The sequence below is a fragment of the Plectropomus leopardus genome, chromosome 5, assembly GCF_008729295.1.
Source record: "Plectropomus leopardus isolate mb chromosome 5, YSFRI_Pleo_2.0, whole genome shotgun sequence".
In the NCBI taxonomy this organism is placed as follows: domain Eukaryota; kingdom Metazoa; phylum Chordata; class Actinopteri; order Perciformes; family Serranidae; genus Plectropomus; species Plectropomus leopardus.
In genome coordinates, this window is record NC_056467.1 from 12176862 (window position 1) to 12193538 (window position 16677).

General features: G+C 41.4%; 1 protein-coding gene across 1 annotated transcript; it reads left to right on the forward strand.

Annotated features, from left to right (window-relative positions):
• Positions 1-1019: 1019 nt before the first annotated feature.
• On the forward strand, positions 1020-15526 carry scn4ba (sodium channel, voltage-gated, type IV, beta a). The gene is made up of 5 exons (XM_042486511.1): positions 1020-1842; positions 12440-12603; positions 13528-13747; positions 13911-14040; positions 14596-15526. The coding sequence occupies exons 1-5, from the start codon at positions 1749-1751 to the stop codon at positions 14687-14689; spliced, it is 702 nt and encodes a 233-aa protein (XP_042342445.1). The 5' UTR covers positions 1020-1748; the 3' UTR covers positions 14690-15526.
• Positions 15527-16677: the final 1151 nt, after the last annotated feature.

Below are 16677 nucleotides of genomic sequence, written 5' to 3' on the forward strand. Positions count from 1 at the left end.
GCACAGCACACAGACTAGCAAAAAAACATAAGCAAAAAAACAACTGCTTGACATGATGCAATCTCAGTCAACCGACGGGTCTCCGAGGTATCGACTTTAACCCCTTCTTCCAGTTTCCCTTTTTGAATGACTGCTACAGACAGCTGCTGTATGCTGGTTTGGAGAGTTATTTCCTTTTACACAGGCGTAGAACAGACATGCTGGTTGGCCGTCGGCTTTCGTCATTGCGGTGTGTTCTTGTGCACCTTTTTGGCTGAGACACAGGCAACGTGAGGCAATGCAACCGGCGGCTTTTGTTACTGCAAGTTCTTTGATGTCAGTTCGGTGTGCCTGGGCCTTTAAAGAATGTTGTCTGGGCCTTGTGCCTGGTTTGGCTTGCACCTGCACTCATTTTGGCAGGTGTTGCTTTGTATTCAAATGTAACAAGCAAATCAATTCAAAAACATCTACAAAAGTCTTGTGTTGCATAAATTACAGTCAAAATGTGTTAAAATACACAGGCCTGCGCTGTTGTGTGCACAATAAATAGCATACGTGGTGCCGTAGAACCGCACTTACTAAATTAAACAAATTAAAATAAAATAAATCTGGCTAGTGATCACACTTCAGTCACAACCGCTATTTTTTTTTAATTCAAAACAAGCTCTTCCAAATATGGTGTAGAACTGAAGAGGGCAAGAGAAAGATAAGACATGAGTCACTCGGTAGAAAACTTGTCAGTGGAAATGATCAGAGTAGTAAGACTGTAGTAAGAACATGAAATGTGAGACACATGAAAGTGGAGACAGGAGTAAAGGATGCAGTGAGGACAGGGGTATGTGGTATGGGTGAAGCACCCAGCCCATGTCCGACTCAGAGACCCTCTTGCATGAGGCTGACTCAGCCTTACTGCACTGGGTGCATATGTGTATGTGCGTGCATGTGGCAGCAGTTATCACCCACCGCCTCCCCCCTCGCCATTTCACTCTATCCCCTCCTTCTCTCTCTCTCTCACTCTCTTTTCGCTTCTACCTCTGCAGTACCTCTCTCGCTCATTCCTCCCTGTGCTGGCTGGGGAGACACGCGCTTTCCGCTTTTCCGCCTGGCTGCTGGCTCTGCTCCAGCATCCCTCCGTGCCTCTCGTGTGTTCTCCTCCCCCCCTCCAGCCTATGTCTCCCCCAGTGGGGTTTGTCAGCCAGCTTGCTTCCCTGGCTGCTGCCGCTGCTGGAGCAGTGAAGCTGTCTGACACAACACTGCTACGCCGCTACCGCTCTGCCTCGCTTCTCCTCTCTGCCTTTCGCCTCACACTCTCCTTTGCTGGATAATCACCACTGAGTCTGCAAGAGACCGCGACAGAGGACGGGGAAGGGAGGGCGAGAGACAAGAGAACCTGCACTCTTCATTCAACTGCTGCATCCTTCAGTTTGTCTTTTTTGCTCTGCTTTTCTGGCCTGCTGGAGTGCAGCACAAGGAACAACTGGTCGGGAGAAAACTCCCTGAAGGAATTCTCCTCCTCTCTTTGCGCTTCCTCCCTCTGTTCATTCCTGGGACAGAGTGCAGAGGAGGAGAGAAGAGGGAGGGACTGAGAGCAGGACTTCAGCTGCACAGCTCAGTGTCCCACCTTGCTCTAGAGACACATAAGACAAACATACAGACACAAACATATTTGCATAGATTGGACACAGTTGGGGTTGACCAGACTGGCAGACGGTGACAGACTGACAGACACATAGACAAAAACACAGACAGACAGACAGACAGGTGGTGTCATGGCGTCAGTGGACAGCACCGGTTCGAGCGCCTCTGGTCGGCTGAAATCGGGGGATCTACTTCATGCTGGTCTGGTAGTTGCACTGCTGCTCGGTGAGTTATACTTCCATATACCTTCAGCTGCCATGTCATTCCTCACTCCTCCACTCTACATAACACCACAACATTGCACCTCTAACAATGCTTTCATGCCAGCTTGTGATTGGCTGAAACCCTCTAATTGTCTAGACATTAAAACTTGTTTCTATGCCCTCTACACATTCCTTTTTTGCTCCTTTTGCTTCAGTATTTTCTGTGCCGCTCTGGGTGGGTGGTTCGCAGCTGTCACAGTAAATCTGTACCTTCTTTTTTATTACTTTATGTTTTATAAACATTTGCTGTTGTATCGCCTCCGCTTAAGCTCTCCTGTCTCATCATTTTCTATCCACACCTGAAGGCTGAAACATATGGTGATGTCAAATGCGATGTTTACTTGTTGCTGTGCTGAGGGCATCAAGGTCAATAACATCCAACCATTGGTTGATCTGAACTTGGACATGTAACCAGATGAGAGACTGACTAAATGATTCTTCATGTACTTAACGTGGGGCCATTTTCAAGGGAAAATGAATACAAGAAAAAGAAAAAAAATACAGACTCAGAACTCAAGGGTCTTGGAAAAACATTTGTTATGGCTTCAGTATGTGTGTGTGTGTGTGTGTGTGTGTGTGTGTGTGTGTGTGTGTGTGTGTGTGTGTGTGTGTGGTTGTAGTGGTAGTGACGTAGTGGTGCAGTGGTGATCTGTGCTTTTGCTCATACACTCCCTGATTTTATTGTAGCGTCCAATAGTGCCCCCACATCCCAAAATTTCCTTCTCGCTCTCAGTTGTTTTAAAACTCAGCACCGTTTACAGTCGAGCCACATGTGAAGAACTTAATTTCAGTGCCATCCTTAGGTTAGCTATAAAAATTAATGATATTTCATTGTATGCTGATATTTAAGCCCATTCTACACCCAAAAATCCACAAATGGTCTGTAGTTATATTTTTGCTGTAAAATTCACACCCTATGTTGTCCACTCAAGACTTTTAGAGAAAAGTGTTGGTCAAGAGAAGTCCGACATAACAGATAACTGAGCCACCATAAGGCCTACATTATTCTGTTTTGTTGTTGTTGTTTAGGCAGATTTGTCCAAAACGTAGTTATCCTGCTTCATCACGACCTTACACGATAAATCACAAGATCAAACAAAAGTACTGCATTCGTGTAGTTTAGACCAATCAGCTTCCTGTGAAGAGCTACCGGCAGCTACAGATATGGTTTAGCTGTGTTACGATACGAAGAGGCGACTGTTTGTTCAGAATAACTATCGTGGCTCCTAAAAAGTTTAATGTAGATGCTGCAATAGCATCAGCTTTATCATATCTGGCGAGTATTTCTTTACTGAAAGTAGAGCAAAGAATGGCACTGAAAGCTCTTCTAGCTGGAAAAAGATGTCTTCACTCTTCTCCTGACTGGCTCCGGCTAGAGTTTGATCGACAGATGATTCATCCAATAACCTGCCAAGTATTTTTTGAAAGCGCTTGTCCTTTTCCAAACGGTTTCCAATTATGGCTCCTCAGATGGTCCTGCATAACAAACCATCTGGCACATCAGCTTAGCTTTATCAAATAGGGTTTCTTTGGTTGTATGAGTTAGTGAGAAGTTGCCTGTCTATATTTTTAGTTTTTGTTGCTTCACTCCTGGGGTATTTGCTGTTGTAATTAGTAGGTCACCATCTTATATTTTGTTTTTCATTGCCACGAGGTCTGGTAAATGTGATGCATTTGAGACAATGTAAGGTAGTAGGATTGCCAACAGAAATTCAAAGTTGTGTAGAATTTAGGGGGATATATTGACATAAAAGGAATTAAAAATTCTCATCTATGTTTTATTATTATATGGTAACCTGACACTAAGAATTGTTGTGTTTTCGTTACTGTAGAAAGAGCCATTTAATATCGTCATACAAAGCGGGTCCTCCCCCACGCACCATATTTCTTCTACTGTAGTCCAAATAAATCAAATACTGCCTCTAGATGGGGCTGTTTTTGTTTTTGTGTCAGCAAACATAGTCCTCCTGCAAGCATGGCACATGGGAAAAATTCCTGTTGGTCGCAATCTGCAACCTGACCACCGGATGCCTCTAAATCCTACACACTAGACCTTTAAATGATGTCCTCACTCTGTAAAGTAACATAGACATTTGTCAATCTATAATTAACAATCTCTAGTGTGCTAACAGTGTTTGACAGAAACACACTCCTGTGCAGAGCTCTACATCCTAAATCTTTTGATCTAAAAACAATCCCGATCTAAAAACAATCCTGATCTTAGTGGAGGCCACTGTGATCTCTTCCCTGCTGTCAATCAATCACCATCATCCCCTCAGTTTTTCGTTTTGACCTTGTAAAGCCCTTGGACCAAGTGCATTTTGTGCAGCCATCTGGGGGTGTCAGTTACATATTTCGTAAATTCTGATTTGCAGTTCCTTAGTTTGACCCTTAATTAATATGTCTACTATGTGATGTTATCATAATAAAATCCCATTACAATTTCAGACATCCAATTTATCCCTGTCGTCAATCTCATTTGTGGCAGCAGTGTCCGTCTTTGTTCCTCAACATGACAGTACTTAACATCACTGTCTGCTTTTCATCTCTATTATGCAATGTTTTTTATTCTGTTTCATACAGCATATGGTTATTCATCTAAATACACACATTACACATCTGCTAATATGTCGTACCTGCATAGAAATGCACAACTGTTTCTCTTCTTTAATTCCTTTTCCTAGATTCCTATAATCTTTGCCAAAATGTTGCAGCATATCTCTCGCAACAAACCCTTTGGCAGCAGAAAATGAAGCCAGGGAAAACGCAAATGAAACAAAACCCCAATTAAAGCCAGATGTGGAATGAGGGAAAGCTGAAAATCTGAGGATAATTAATTATTTCTAAAAGTCCTTTAAAGTACTTGACTCTCCATTGTAATAATTTACACTTCTGATAAAATAATCAGAGATGTGGTACATGCAACATGACAGTAACTTGATGTCAGGTCTGTTCCATCCAAAGACAGAGATTGTGCCCTTAGATCTATAATATTCATCCTAAAAGTATTACTCATTATTCACGTAGAGATGCCAGTAATGTTACAATGCCGCATTATAACAGACAAGACAGACTGCTTCATGGACTAAATATACTCCTCAAAGGACATAGATGTGTAATCCAAAAAGTTCCAAGCAATGCAAACACACAGAACAACTGTCACTTCGACCCTGGTCTTACACCACTTTCATCCTCTTCACTTTCACAAGCCTCAGTCTGTGGCGCCATATGTTAACATAAGGGATTATGCAACACCTTTTTGTTGCAGAGAATAGACAACAAACAGCAGAAAGAGTTGTGGTAAAACAAGCGACGAGGCAAACAGATGCAGAGCAGCCCACGTTATTACGCAGAAAGTTGGCATGTAAATGTGATAATTGTTCCATATGTCATTTCTTGTTTGCGTGTCTATCACATCACACAAGTGTGTGTGGCGTAAACGTGACCCCGCCTGACTGCTGTTGATTTCGTTACTTAGCTGCTGTTGTAATTCTCTGCCCTGCTGTCACTCATTCACCTTGGGGAGGACATCTCGCTACGCATCCATCCCTCGTGACCCCTTCCATCACTTCCTACATCCTGTACCGCCTTCATTACCCCATTCTCTCCTCTCTTCTCCTCCTCCCTGTTCACTCCCTCCTTTCTCCCTCACCCATCACTTCTCTCTCCCTTTCTTTCTCTCAGAGAGGTAATAGCGTCCTCGGTCGGTTCTCTATGGGTTCACTTGGAAATGCATTAACCCTTTAATCTGTGGCCTACTTAAAAAAAAAGAGAGAGAGAGAAAAAAAACTCACCTTGACAGTCAGCCAAGGACACACACACATACACACTGTCCGTTGATTTTCCTCCCATCAGTGATTCAGATATTGATGTTTCCCAACTGGGACAAAGAGAAATTTGATAGTGGAACTAAAAATATCACACATTCCATTACTCATGTACAAACACACACACACACACACACACACGCACGCATGAGTTGACAGACATATGCCAAACGCATACGCAACATAACATAACAGTACCTTACTACAGTGTGTGAATCTGAAGTGTTGTCAGGGCAAACTGAAAAGAAGAGAAAGGGGGAGACGAGAAAGAGGGTAGTAGAGATCAGAGGTGTAAGGGAGGTGTGAAATCTATTTCTAGGCACGAGGGGGGACAGATCATGCTTTCAGTGTGAAAAAGAGACACTGCGTCAGTCATTTAGGAGGGAGATTCTCCCTTGTATTCTCACTTGTTTTGCTGTGCATCATTACTCCCCCCAGAGTACTTGGTTACAAACACTGCTCAGTGGTATTGTGCCAGTACTTATTGATAGATGGTAAAAGATTATTCATTAATCCACTTAACAGAGTTTAAAAGGTAGGCCAAGGATTTAGACAAGCAGTTCTGCCCCAAAGGAAGGGCTATGCCCCCCCCCTCCCTCCATACAATTGTTGCCCCGCCCCCTGGCAAAAATAGCTGGAGGCCAATATCACTGTTTTTCAGAGCTGTGGGGCGCTAATTTTCAAGCTAGCCTGTAGGTAATGGTATCTTGTAAAAGTAGACGACCAAGGGCATCCATTTGAACCAACCATTGCAGCTTCGCTATTCAGGAGAAAGAATAAAGAACACTCAAAATTTAGGCTTTTTTTGTTTGTTTGTTTGTTTTTTTAGTTAGTTTTTTGGGCTTTTATGCCTTAAATTATATTACAACCAAAAATAGATCAGTCTATTCTCATTCCAATGTTGTCAAACACCACCGCTGTGTCAGTTATTTTAGTGTCAGGTACACACACCAAAAGCCACCTGTCATGGCATGATCCATGGACAGGTGCCATCCGTTGATAATGCGGTTAGACCAAACCATGATGTTTTCTCCTAAACCTAACCACATGCTTTTGTTGCCTGAACCCAGCTAGCCGTGCCTTTAATCCTAAGCATGTGCTTTCGTTGACCTCTTGCCGTTGGTTGCCATGTTTTGTTGCCTAAACATAACCACATGCTTTTGTTACCTAATGCTAACCATGTGCTTCTGTTGAAATCCTAGGGCTGATTGTGGCGTACCGGGCGGCAACGGTAGATGCAAAGGGATACCTGGAGTGTAATATGTAGAGGCAAAAGTCCACTGACAAAGCAGCGATATGTGATGACTTGGGATGGGAATGTGTTGGATAGAAAGGTGACATGCAGCAAAGGGCCACAGGTCAGAATCAAACCCGGGCCGCTGTAAAGGACTCAGCCTATATGAGACACACACTCTACCTAGTGAGCCAGGGATTGTTTTGTTTAGATGTTTAGATGGATGCATAACACATCAAAATAGGATCGCTGTGGAACTCAAAAGTATTACTGCACGAGTATTATTCTATAAATATTTAAAACCTTCAAACTGCCATTGATTCCACCACTGTCCCACACCAGGAAGCACGCAAACATACACAGACCCATCCCTATGTCTCTACGTCCTCTTATTTAGTTCCAGCGTCCCTGAGGAAAAAGTTCTGAGAGCAAGTAAGACAGAAATATTGAGGGATAAAAAAGAGAGTGAAAGAGAAAGTGCCCACTGCTGTGAAAAAAGAAGAGCCCATTAAAAGAGAGCAAAACCAGAAACCAGAAAAAGAACAAGGAGAACCCAAATGGCCTGAGCTGCTACTGAAAGTAGAAGAGACAAGTCAAGATGACTACAGAGGACAGGTAAAAATATCGCGTTAGAAGACAAGAAGGAAGAGGTGAGAAGACAAAAGAGCAAATTCAGAAAACCGAACAAAGAAAAAACAAACCATACGTACTGAAATACTCTTAGTGTATAATCATGTCCTTTTTTTAATGCAACTTTCAGAGATTTAACACTTAACTGCCAAATCGACCCACCAGTTACTAGAAATTTGTTTTACCCTTTGCCTGAGAAAAACATAGGAAAAATACTTCCTAGGATTAATAAAGAATCTATATTCTTTATATGTGGTCATCATAAATGTGATGATGAAATCTATCCAGTTTGTTTTTCTCTTGAACTATAGCCCAGGGATTGTACAATAGGGCCACAGTGAAGTCCCTTCTTTATGCCACCTTTGTATTTTTACACAGAATCTAACAACAGTGACATAATACTGCTCCACTGTGTGATTTAAGATAGCATGCCGGCATCACTGAATAAAAGAGGAGCGGGGGTGTGATGTTTTTTTACACAATAGCGTAAGCCTCTAGTGTAACAGATATTATTCACATTGACAGCGGCTTAACAATCATTAATTGTCCCTGTTACATGGCCGTTTTTGTCTTCTGCTCGGAGGGTAAGGAGCTCTCTGACCCTCATTGTTTTTTTCAAATTTGCAGACAATTATGGCTGCTGTTCTTCTTTGAGCTCGTGACTAACTGCTGTTAGCTGCTTTTTACCACTAACGCGGTGGGTTACAGATAAAGCACGCCATCAGAACTTAACTTATGCTTCCCACAGTCCAGCCCTGACAGCTGTCCCTTTCATACAGATACCATTTTGGTGCTGTTGCTACCTTCAGTGCCGGCTCAAAGCCGAGACAACTTTATCCCCACATTCCCATATTGTAACTTTAATTCAGAAAAGCAAGGCGGCATAACAGCATGATATTTTCGCCTTGAACAGGCACTATTAAAGGGTTTTATGATGCTTTATAGACCCAGCAGTTATTTCAAAGCTGAATTAAATTCATGCACAGCGCAGTTAATTGCTGAGATCTGTGATAATTTCCCTATTGATATTTAAATTCTCAAGTGCTGAATTAGCACCCACTTTGGTGACCAAGTCCGGCATGGTGGCATGGACATATCTGCATTTACAAGATTTTTGAGTATGTTTGTATATTTGAAACACACACATATTACTGTCATAAACACTGAAAATAGACAAAACTGCTGTGTTGCATGCAGCTCAGCAATACTTAGCCTAATGGATATCAAGAGAGAAAAAGAATAAGATGGAGGGAAAATAATAATTACACATCTGCTTGTTTCACTGTGGTCAAGTTTATCATCCTCATCCATTAACTGATTAAGACATTTTTGTTGATTGTACAACACAATAAGCCACATTAATGCAAATTATAAATAACTAGTGATTGGTTCATTTTTGAGCCATAAGTGATTGCTCTTAGTTTTGTTCTCTGGTTGACACTGTGTGCCAAATCTGTATATTAGACAGAGAGAATAATAATTTTAATTAAAATATGTAGGTGCAATGTGACGATAGCACCACAAACATTTTGTTCCTAAATTTTACAAAATGCATGTATCTTTTTAATAGATGAATTCTTTTCATCCAACACTTTCCTTGTAATGCTGACGCTGTGAATATTGTTTTCATTATCATATACATTGTTAATGTTCACAGTTGCACATAATATTGAACTTCAAACTGCCCTTTGTAGAATGTCAGTGCCAAAAATGGCAATTTGTCTCCGATTTAAAGTGAGTGACCCCAGCTGATTACAGTGTGTCGAGTGCATTTAACACCCAATGTGCCAAAGTAAACAATTATCTCATCCAATGACCAAAGTGATTTTAGTGTTTCGATGTTGTGTTTAATGCCCTCACAAAGCTGAAAAGTGTGCAGTGTGACATTCTTAACATAGATGTAAGTCCTTCACAACAAATAGGCATACATGTACTCTAACACTGTTCACCATGTCCAAGTGCAATGTGATCCTGAGCAGGTCAGTGTGGGGAAGAGTGTTTATAAATAGTCCCCAAGCGTGTGAGAGATACCGGAGCAACAATCTGAGAATTACACCAGCTGTCACTGCAACACCAACATACCCGACTCCACTAGACCCAAATACCAAAACAAGATAAGCTGTCCCTTTTTGAAATTGAAGAGTTACCATTTGTTTTTTGCTTTGCACAACAATGTCATATGACACCAATGATATTTTTGTTTGCTGGTTTTGATTTAGGAGCATTTGAGTGTCACTGACCATGAATGCACTGATAGATGTGGATAAAATGTCTTGGTTGACCCATGTGTCCTGAATCAGTATCGCTATTCAGAAGGCGCTTGAGTCAAGACCAGTAGAGGGCTGGGCACTGCTGTTTGCAGCAGGTAATTCATGAATTGCCCATAGGGGGATTAATAAAGTTGTTTGAATTGAATTGAACTTTTAAGTTTTGTAAATATTGATATCATAATATGCCATTAGCCATCAGAGGACACTTACTCATTCAGGTCCTGAGGGTTATAGTCTTCAGATCACCCCAAAATCTGTTGACATTCTGTCTTCAACGTCTTTTCCACATTCACCCTCTGTTTGATCCCTCTCTACAGCACAGTGACTGTAGTGCTTCCCAATAAATACTTCAACTGAGGCGCCTGTCAGTTTCATAATGACAGAAAATATTTTACTCCTCATAATAATATTAAAGATCTCTGACATTGTGTTTTGCGCCGTTGTGTCAGCGAAGCATCTCTTCAGGCCCTGACAAACCCAGCCAACAGTCTGCCATTTGTCAGTGTTGGGCCATCAGTGAGCCTCTGTCGCCTCAGTCTCTGCGGTGATCCCACACTGTTAGCCATTGTCGACCCTCACCATCCATTTTGACGCTGATTCAACATGCTGAATCGGTGACGACAGAGCCCGTCGGCAAATAAAATCACTGATTGGCAGTTCAGTTTAGTGCACAAGAGGAGAAACAGTAGTGAGGAAAGTAGACAAAGGGCTAAAGTCAAGAGGGAGTCCGGTCAAAACAATCTTGTTTTACAGCCTAAGGGAAGATTGTTTTTCTTTGCCATTGAGCTCTTTAGCAGAAACATTTCCTGCTGGTTTGTGTTATGGTTCCCTGCTGCGTGATATATATGCGCTGTTTTTTTTTTTTCAAAATTCGATTATGTTGTTTATGTGCAAACTGGCTAACTAGCGTCAAGATGGTCTTTCGGTTTCCTTTTTTGAATTCCGACCTTTTTGAATGACAATTGCAGACATCCACTGTCTGCAGATGTGGAAGGGCATTTCTTCTCATGCAGGCCCAGAACATACATGCTGGTAGACCTTCGGTTTGGTTTGTTCATGTGCAATATTTTGGCTGAGACACAGTGACCTGAGGCAGCAGCAGGGGACTTTCGTCACTGTTAGTTTTTGATGTCAGTCAGTCAGCCCCATGCTTTGTAGGTGTGACAAAGCATGGGGCCTGGTCTAGCCTGGGGTCAGTAAAAAGTTATTCCGTGCCAGCAAATACAACCAGCCAGTTGCTCAATTGAGCCAGTGGCAAAAAACTTTATTATTGGTCCCTGGTTCCAGATTAAATTTGTAACTAGAGCTAAACATTGTTTACAAGAACACAAATTTATTCATATACCAACCCTCTTAATTTTGCTTTCAAGTGCATCAGATTCATGTATTAACGTTGAAATGTACTTAATTTTCTTACTAGGGAGCATGCACCTAGAGCGTCTAAGGTCCACTCATCACAGTCTCACAAAAGAGAGCTCCTTTCAGAATACTGCAGCCCTTATTATGGCTACATGAATTTGAGTTTCCACTTTAGAAATGTAAACTCACTAAGAAGTTGAAGGGCAAGGCACAAGTGTTTGTCGTCGGTGAGCTATGTAATTTTTTAATCAATCACAACATTAAGCTATTGAATCACATTCACAAAGAGGAGTCATGATATGCCGCAAATAGCACAGCAGAATATATTAACGTCCATGTTCAACAGAATTCATGAATGTGCAACACATTTAAAACTCTGATCACGTCAGCCATCACAGGACAATGACTCAGTCAGGGTCTGGGGGTAATAATCTTCAATTCTCCCTAAAATCCACGGAAGTTCTGTCCTCGACAACATGTTGTCCACATTTCCCCACTGCTTGGCACCTCTCTACAGTGCAATCACTGGCACTGTGTGGTTATAATGGGACTGTGCAAAAGGCCATGAGGTGGCAAAGTGGGAGTTAACTGGTTTGATAAAACTGTTGTTTGGCCTTGAATAAGAGGCTTCACTGGAAATAGGGTAAAAGATAATGTCACTACTTTATAAAGTACTACTATTATGACTTTATGATTAGAGAGACTGTATGCTTTCCCCAAGCCCAAAGTGGAAGAAACTTAACCACCAGAGCAGGCAAACCTGTTTAATCACTTTGCACATTTTGCTTTGTTTTGGAGTTCCTTTCAAAAGGCTGCAGCATTGATTTTGGCTACATCAGCATCAGCCATTAGTTGAGTTTCCACTCAAGAAATTCAAACACACTAACAAAGAATTGTAAAAACGGTTTAAGGAGCAAAAGAAAACTGTCATCTCATAAGCTGCACTTACAGTAAGTAAGCTACTTAGCTTTGTAATGCCATTACTCATCATTCGCACTCATCTTTTACAGTAATCCTAACCCAGCCCTGTGAGCCAGCATACAAACATTTCCTCATCCCTTGTTATTTTTGGTCTAAAAAAATGGTTTTCAGCAGAATGACCTGAACTATAATTGATCTCCTTTTCGAACTGTGTTCTGTACTGTGGCACCATACTACATTTTAATGTTCTTTTTCTGTTTAATTTGTTTTTGTTTATTAAAAGTTTCCTTTCATTTTTGCTTTTATCTCTTGGTTCAGGTGTATGGAGTGTTGGTGGACTGGAAGTCTCGACAGGTAAAGTGTCCTCAATCGAAGCAATGAATGGCTCCACAGTCCTGCTGCCCTGCACCTACTCCTCCTGTATTGGCATCAAAAACCTCTACTTCAACTGGCACTATAATGACAATGGAACCATGATCAAGGTACACAACACACACACAAACACACACACACTCATATAAACACACTCAAGCAAGAGCAATATGGACATACTGTACAACACTGAAAATGTGGGTGCTTCATACACATCTTCTCCCCAGAAACACAGAAGATCTATACAATCAGCACAGTTTCAATGTGGACACCCGAATTTAGGGCCACAAATTCAGTGTCTGACCAAATGTCTCCCCCTCTGACATAAATATGAGATATGACGTTGAGTCATGACCAGACGGGTGTTTTCACAGAACGTTATGATGTCACAGCGAAGCTGAACATTGGCCTTTGTGATATGAAATGTTATCATTTCATCATATTAGACATTTGTGTGAAGTTTTGTTATAATTAGCATATGAATTCTTGAGATATGGCCAGAAACATATTTTGTGAGGTAACAGTGACCATAACCTTTGACTTTTAACCTTTGCTACCAAATTCATATCAATTCATTCTTGAGCCCTAGCAGACATTTGTGCCGAATTTGAGGAAACACTCTCAAGGCCCTCTCGAGACATCACATTAATGACAGTGAAAAAGATGCAAGGTCACAGTCACCAAAATCTATCAATTCATTGTTCAGTCTAAGTGAGTGTTTGTGCCAAATAAAAATAATTTTTAAAAAATTCTCCAAGCGCTCTTGAGGTATTGTATTCTAAACAATGAGACAAAAAAGACAAAAGACAAAATCTAATCAGGTCATCACTGAGTCCAAGTAGATATTTGTGCTAAATTTAAGAAATTCCATAAAGGTGTTCTTTAGATATCATGTTCACAAGAATGGGACAGACGGACAACCTGAAAACCAAACGCCATAATGAAAATGCTCATGCAAATATGTGCACGTATGGAAATACAAACTACCCATTTCTTTTATCTAAGTGCATGTGTGTGTGTGTGTGTTTGTCTAGTTATGTGAAGCAGTGATTCCCATTGAGGGTGTGGAGCCCAGGGTCCATGTGAGCCATGAGCGTGTTGAGTTTGTCGGCTCCTCAAAGAGCAACAACATCTCCATCCTGTTGTGGAACATCACCTTTGAAGACGAGGGAGACTACATCTGTTTTGCCAAGAACCCAAAAGAGAAGAACCGCAATCACAGTGCTACCTTTACTCTTATCGTGGTGGACCAAAGTATGTGACATCTGCATGCAGCTGCGTACACAACTGGCACCCAAATTTATTTTCTGCTTATAAGTGCTTGTACCTTCAGACAGATAAAAATGCTTAGAGTCTCGCTGCTAGTGTCTTAAATCACTCTTTCTCCCTCACAGTGTCTTTCCTTCTCTCTTTTCAGTGAAGGAGGTTGACAATACTTTGACAGTCATCATTGTGTCAGTGCTGGGTGGAGTCATTGGCTTAGTTATCATTGTCATGGTGATAAAGGCCTTGGTTGTTCACTTCCTACTGAAGGATGATGAGAAGAAGTGAGTAGATCACTGACTGAATTAAAAAAATAAGGCTATTTTTATCAATGTTAATGAGACGTTTGCTACCACTTATCATTAAATGTGACGATTTGTAACTTGCACAGGTGCGGACACATCATAAAAATTATGTTTGGCTACTTAATGCAACTGCAGCTAATAAACAACAAAGAGGCCTGCTTATGTTGCAGACGAAGAAAGTGAAATGACCTTTCTACTTTGCCTTTTCTCTTCTACCACAATTGTTACATCAGTACTAAGATGCAAAGCAGATATCTATTTATGAATCATGACTGATATGTATATACAAAATGTTACAGGTGTCACATTCTTAGGTTTTAAATTAGGTCCTTGGAGCTTTCATTTAACTTCTTTGATATCCATTTCAGCAAAGTCTTAATTGCATATTTCCAATTTGTGTCCAACACAAGATTATTATTTGAGGCTATGAGGATTAAGCCATGTAAAATCCTTGCAGTATATAGCTCTTATCACGCTCATGTTCCTCTCTCTATGGGTGTACATCTTAACCTTTGCTTTCTCTCTCCCCTGCAGCAAAGAGTGCCTGGTGAGCTCCTCAGGGAATGACAACACAGAAAATGGACTTTCAGGAGCCAAAGCAGACAACAAAGGGACACCAAAGGCATGAGCAAAATGCAAAGTATGTCTGTGTTTGTATATATGTTAGAGAGATGTACACGCTCAGAGAAAATCAGTGGACTGTTTTATCTTACTAGCGGCTAACTTATACAACATGTAAATGTCTATTTTAAATCATGCTTGAGATTTGGGAGATGTGAAATGTGCATATTTCTGGATCGCTCTCTCACCTACACGACAGCCCATTTGTTACACGGAGTGCAGCCTCTGTTATTGAATCTGCCCTGCATCTTACTGAAACCTAACACTTTCTCTACAGTAGAGCCTTAACTATACTGTCTCTCTCTCCAATTATGTGGTTTCCATACCTTCTTTCCATCATCTCAGAGGAATAACTTTGCACAAAGCAGATCCTCTGTCTTAAGTTCTTTTTTTTGGTAGACTTTTTGTAGAATCAACTGCCACACTCCAGGATACAGTTTACCAGCTGACAAGCTACGAGTATGTTTGATTCTTATTTCCACAACTCTGAGTCAAACTTGGACCCAAACAAACCTTACCAGTGGGAACAAACACACTTTGATGCCATGCTGAATTGCCACAATCTATGAACTGCCATGATGTCAACTGAAGAACAGCACAGAATCCACAAAATCCATAGGAAAACCCGACCAGTTTTGTCCATAAATGCAAGCCAACATTTTTCCGTCAAAATTAAATACAGCGTTCCAGTTAAAGGGGCTTTCACACCTCTGCAAGCTAACTAGGTGCCTCCAGCCATTTCAGTGAAGAGAACGGGGCAGAGGGGAAGCGTTTTTCAACACGACAGTAGGGATATGAAGCGTTTGCACACGAATAGGTTTTGCTCTGCCGTGCTGAGTTCACCGTGTTGCAGCCTGCAATGCCAATCAATTAGCGGGCATCAGGTTCACAAGAACGAAGACAGGATGGAGTAGCTGACAGTTTGTGTCTAAATACCTGGAATTATGGCAAATTAAAAGGAAAACTGGGCGTGGGCTAACATTTCCAAACTTCTTAATTAGTAAATTGTCACAACATGTAGAAATCTTTGGTGATTTCAGCGCTTTCAATTGGCCTGCTACAGTATGCAACTACAAGCTAGCTTTCGTTTCTGCTAGTGAGCTTTGGGATCAAATTTGTTCTTTATGACATTCATTGTACAGCACATATCAGTGAACAGGTCATTCTTGAACTGCAGAAATAAGACAAAATAAAAAAACAAAATAAAACAATTGTTCCATTTGAACCACCAACACACGCTGCACCGCCTATGGTGTTTCCATCAACTTTGGACAAAACATTCATTTCAAGAGCCTTTAAGGTTCACTGAGACCGAGCTCCACATCTCCACTGTTGTCTCCTTTGCCACACGTACCCAGGCTTTCGACAACTCTAAGTACCCAATATCCAAGTACGTCAAAACCCACACTCAAAAAAAGACGGAGTGGCGTGGCATCCAGCATATTGCAACCAATTTTTTCGTTGTCCAGCTAATAGCACTCTCTTTTTTGGTCAGTGTTAAATCCAGCTTCGACAGATTGGAGCAGACGCTTTAAAAAACTTCTGGAGGAAAAACTCGGTTGTCAGGGCGGTTACCGAGCGGCTGTGTGAAAGCCCCTTTAAAACACTCATCATTTTAACACTGCCTGTAAAATGGCATTTTAACATTTAAGGATCAGGTAATAATACTGAATTATCCATTGAACATGTTTCATATGTTTCACTGTTTTTGTGAGTACCCATTTATAGGATTGCTAGAGGAGATCAATGAAGCTATTTGTTTTCTTGATCAACCTTAACTACTGCCAACTTCAGCATGCATGTTTACAGCTGGGTCCAGGTTTGACACACTGTTGGGGTGTTTGGTTCATGAATGCCGATGGCAGATGTTCAGCCACTGGCTAGCTAAGGGTGACAAATGGGCTTTCTTAGGTGACTGAAGGATCCTGTTCTGCACAGGTTTTATTGTTTTGCTTTAGATAAAACACAGGTGCCTGTTCTGCTTCTGCTCCCTCT

What these genes read in the sequence shown, in the direction of transcription:
- scn4ba (XM_042486511.1), top strand. Translation starts at nt 1,749, where the DNA reads ATGGCGTCAGTGGACAGCACCGGTTCGAGCGCCTCTGGTCGGCTGAAA. An exon ending in ACAATGGAACCATGATCAAG is followed by an intron (nt 12,604 to 13,527) that starts GTACACAACACA and finishes GTGTTTGTCTAG; the next exon opens with TTATGTGAAGCAGTGATTCC. An exon ending in CTGAAGGATGATGAGAAGAA is followed by an intron (nt 14,041 to 14,595) that starts GTGAGTAGATCA and finishes TCTCCCCTGCAG; the next exon opens with CAAAGAGTGCCTGGTGAGCT.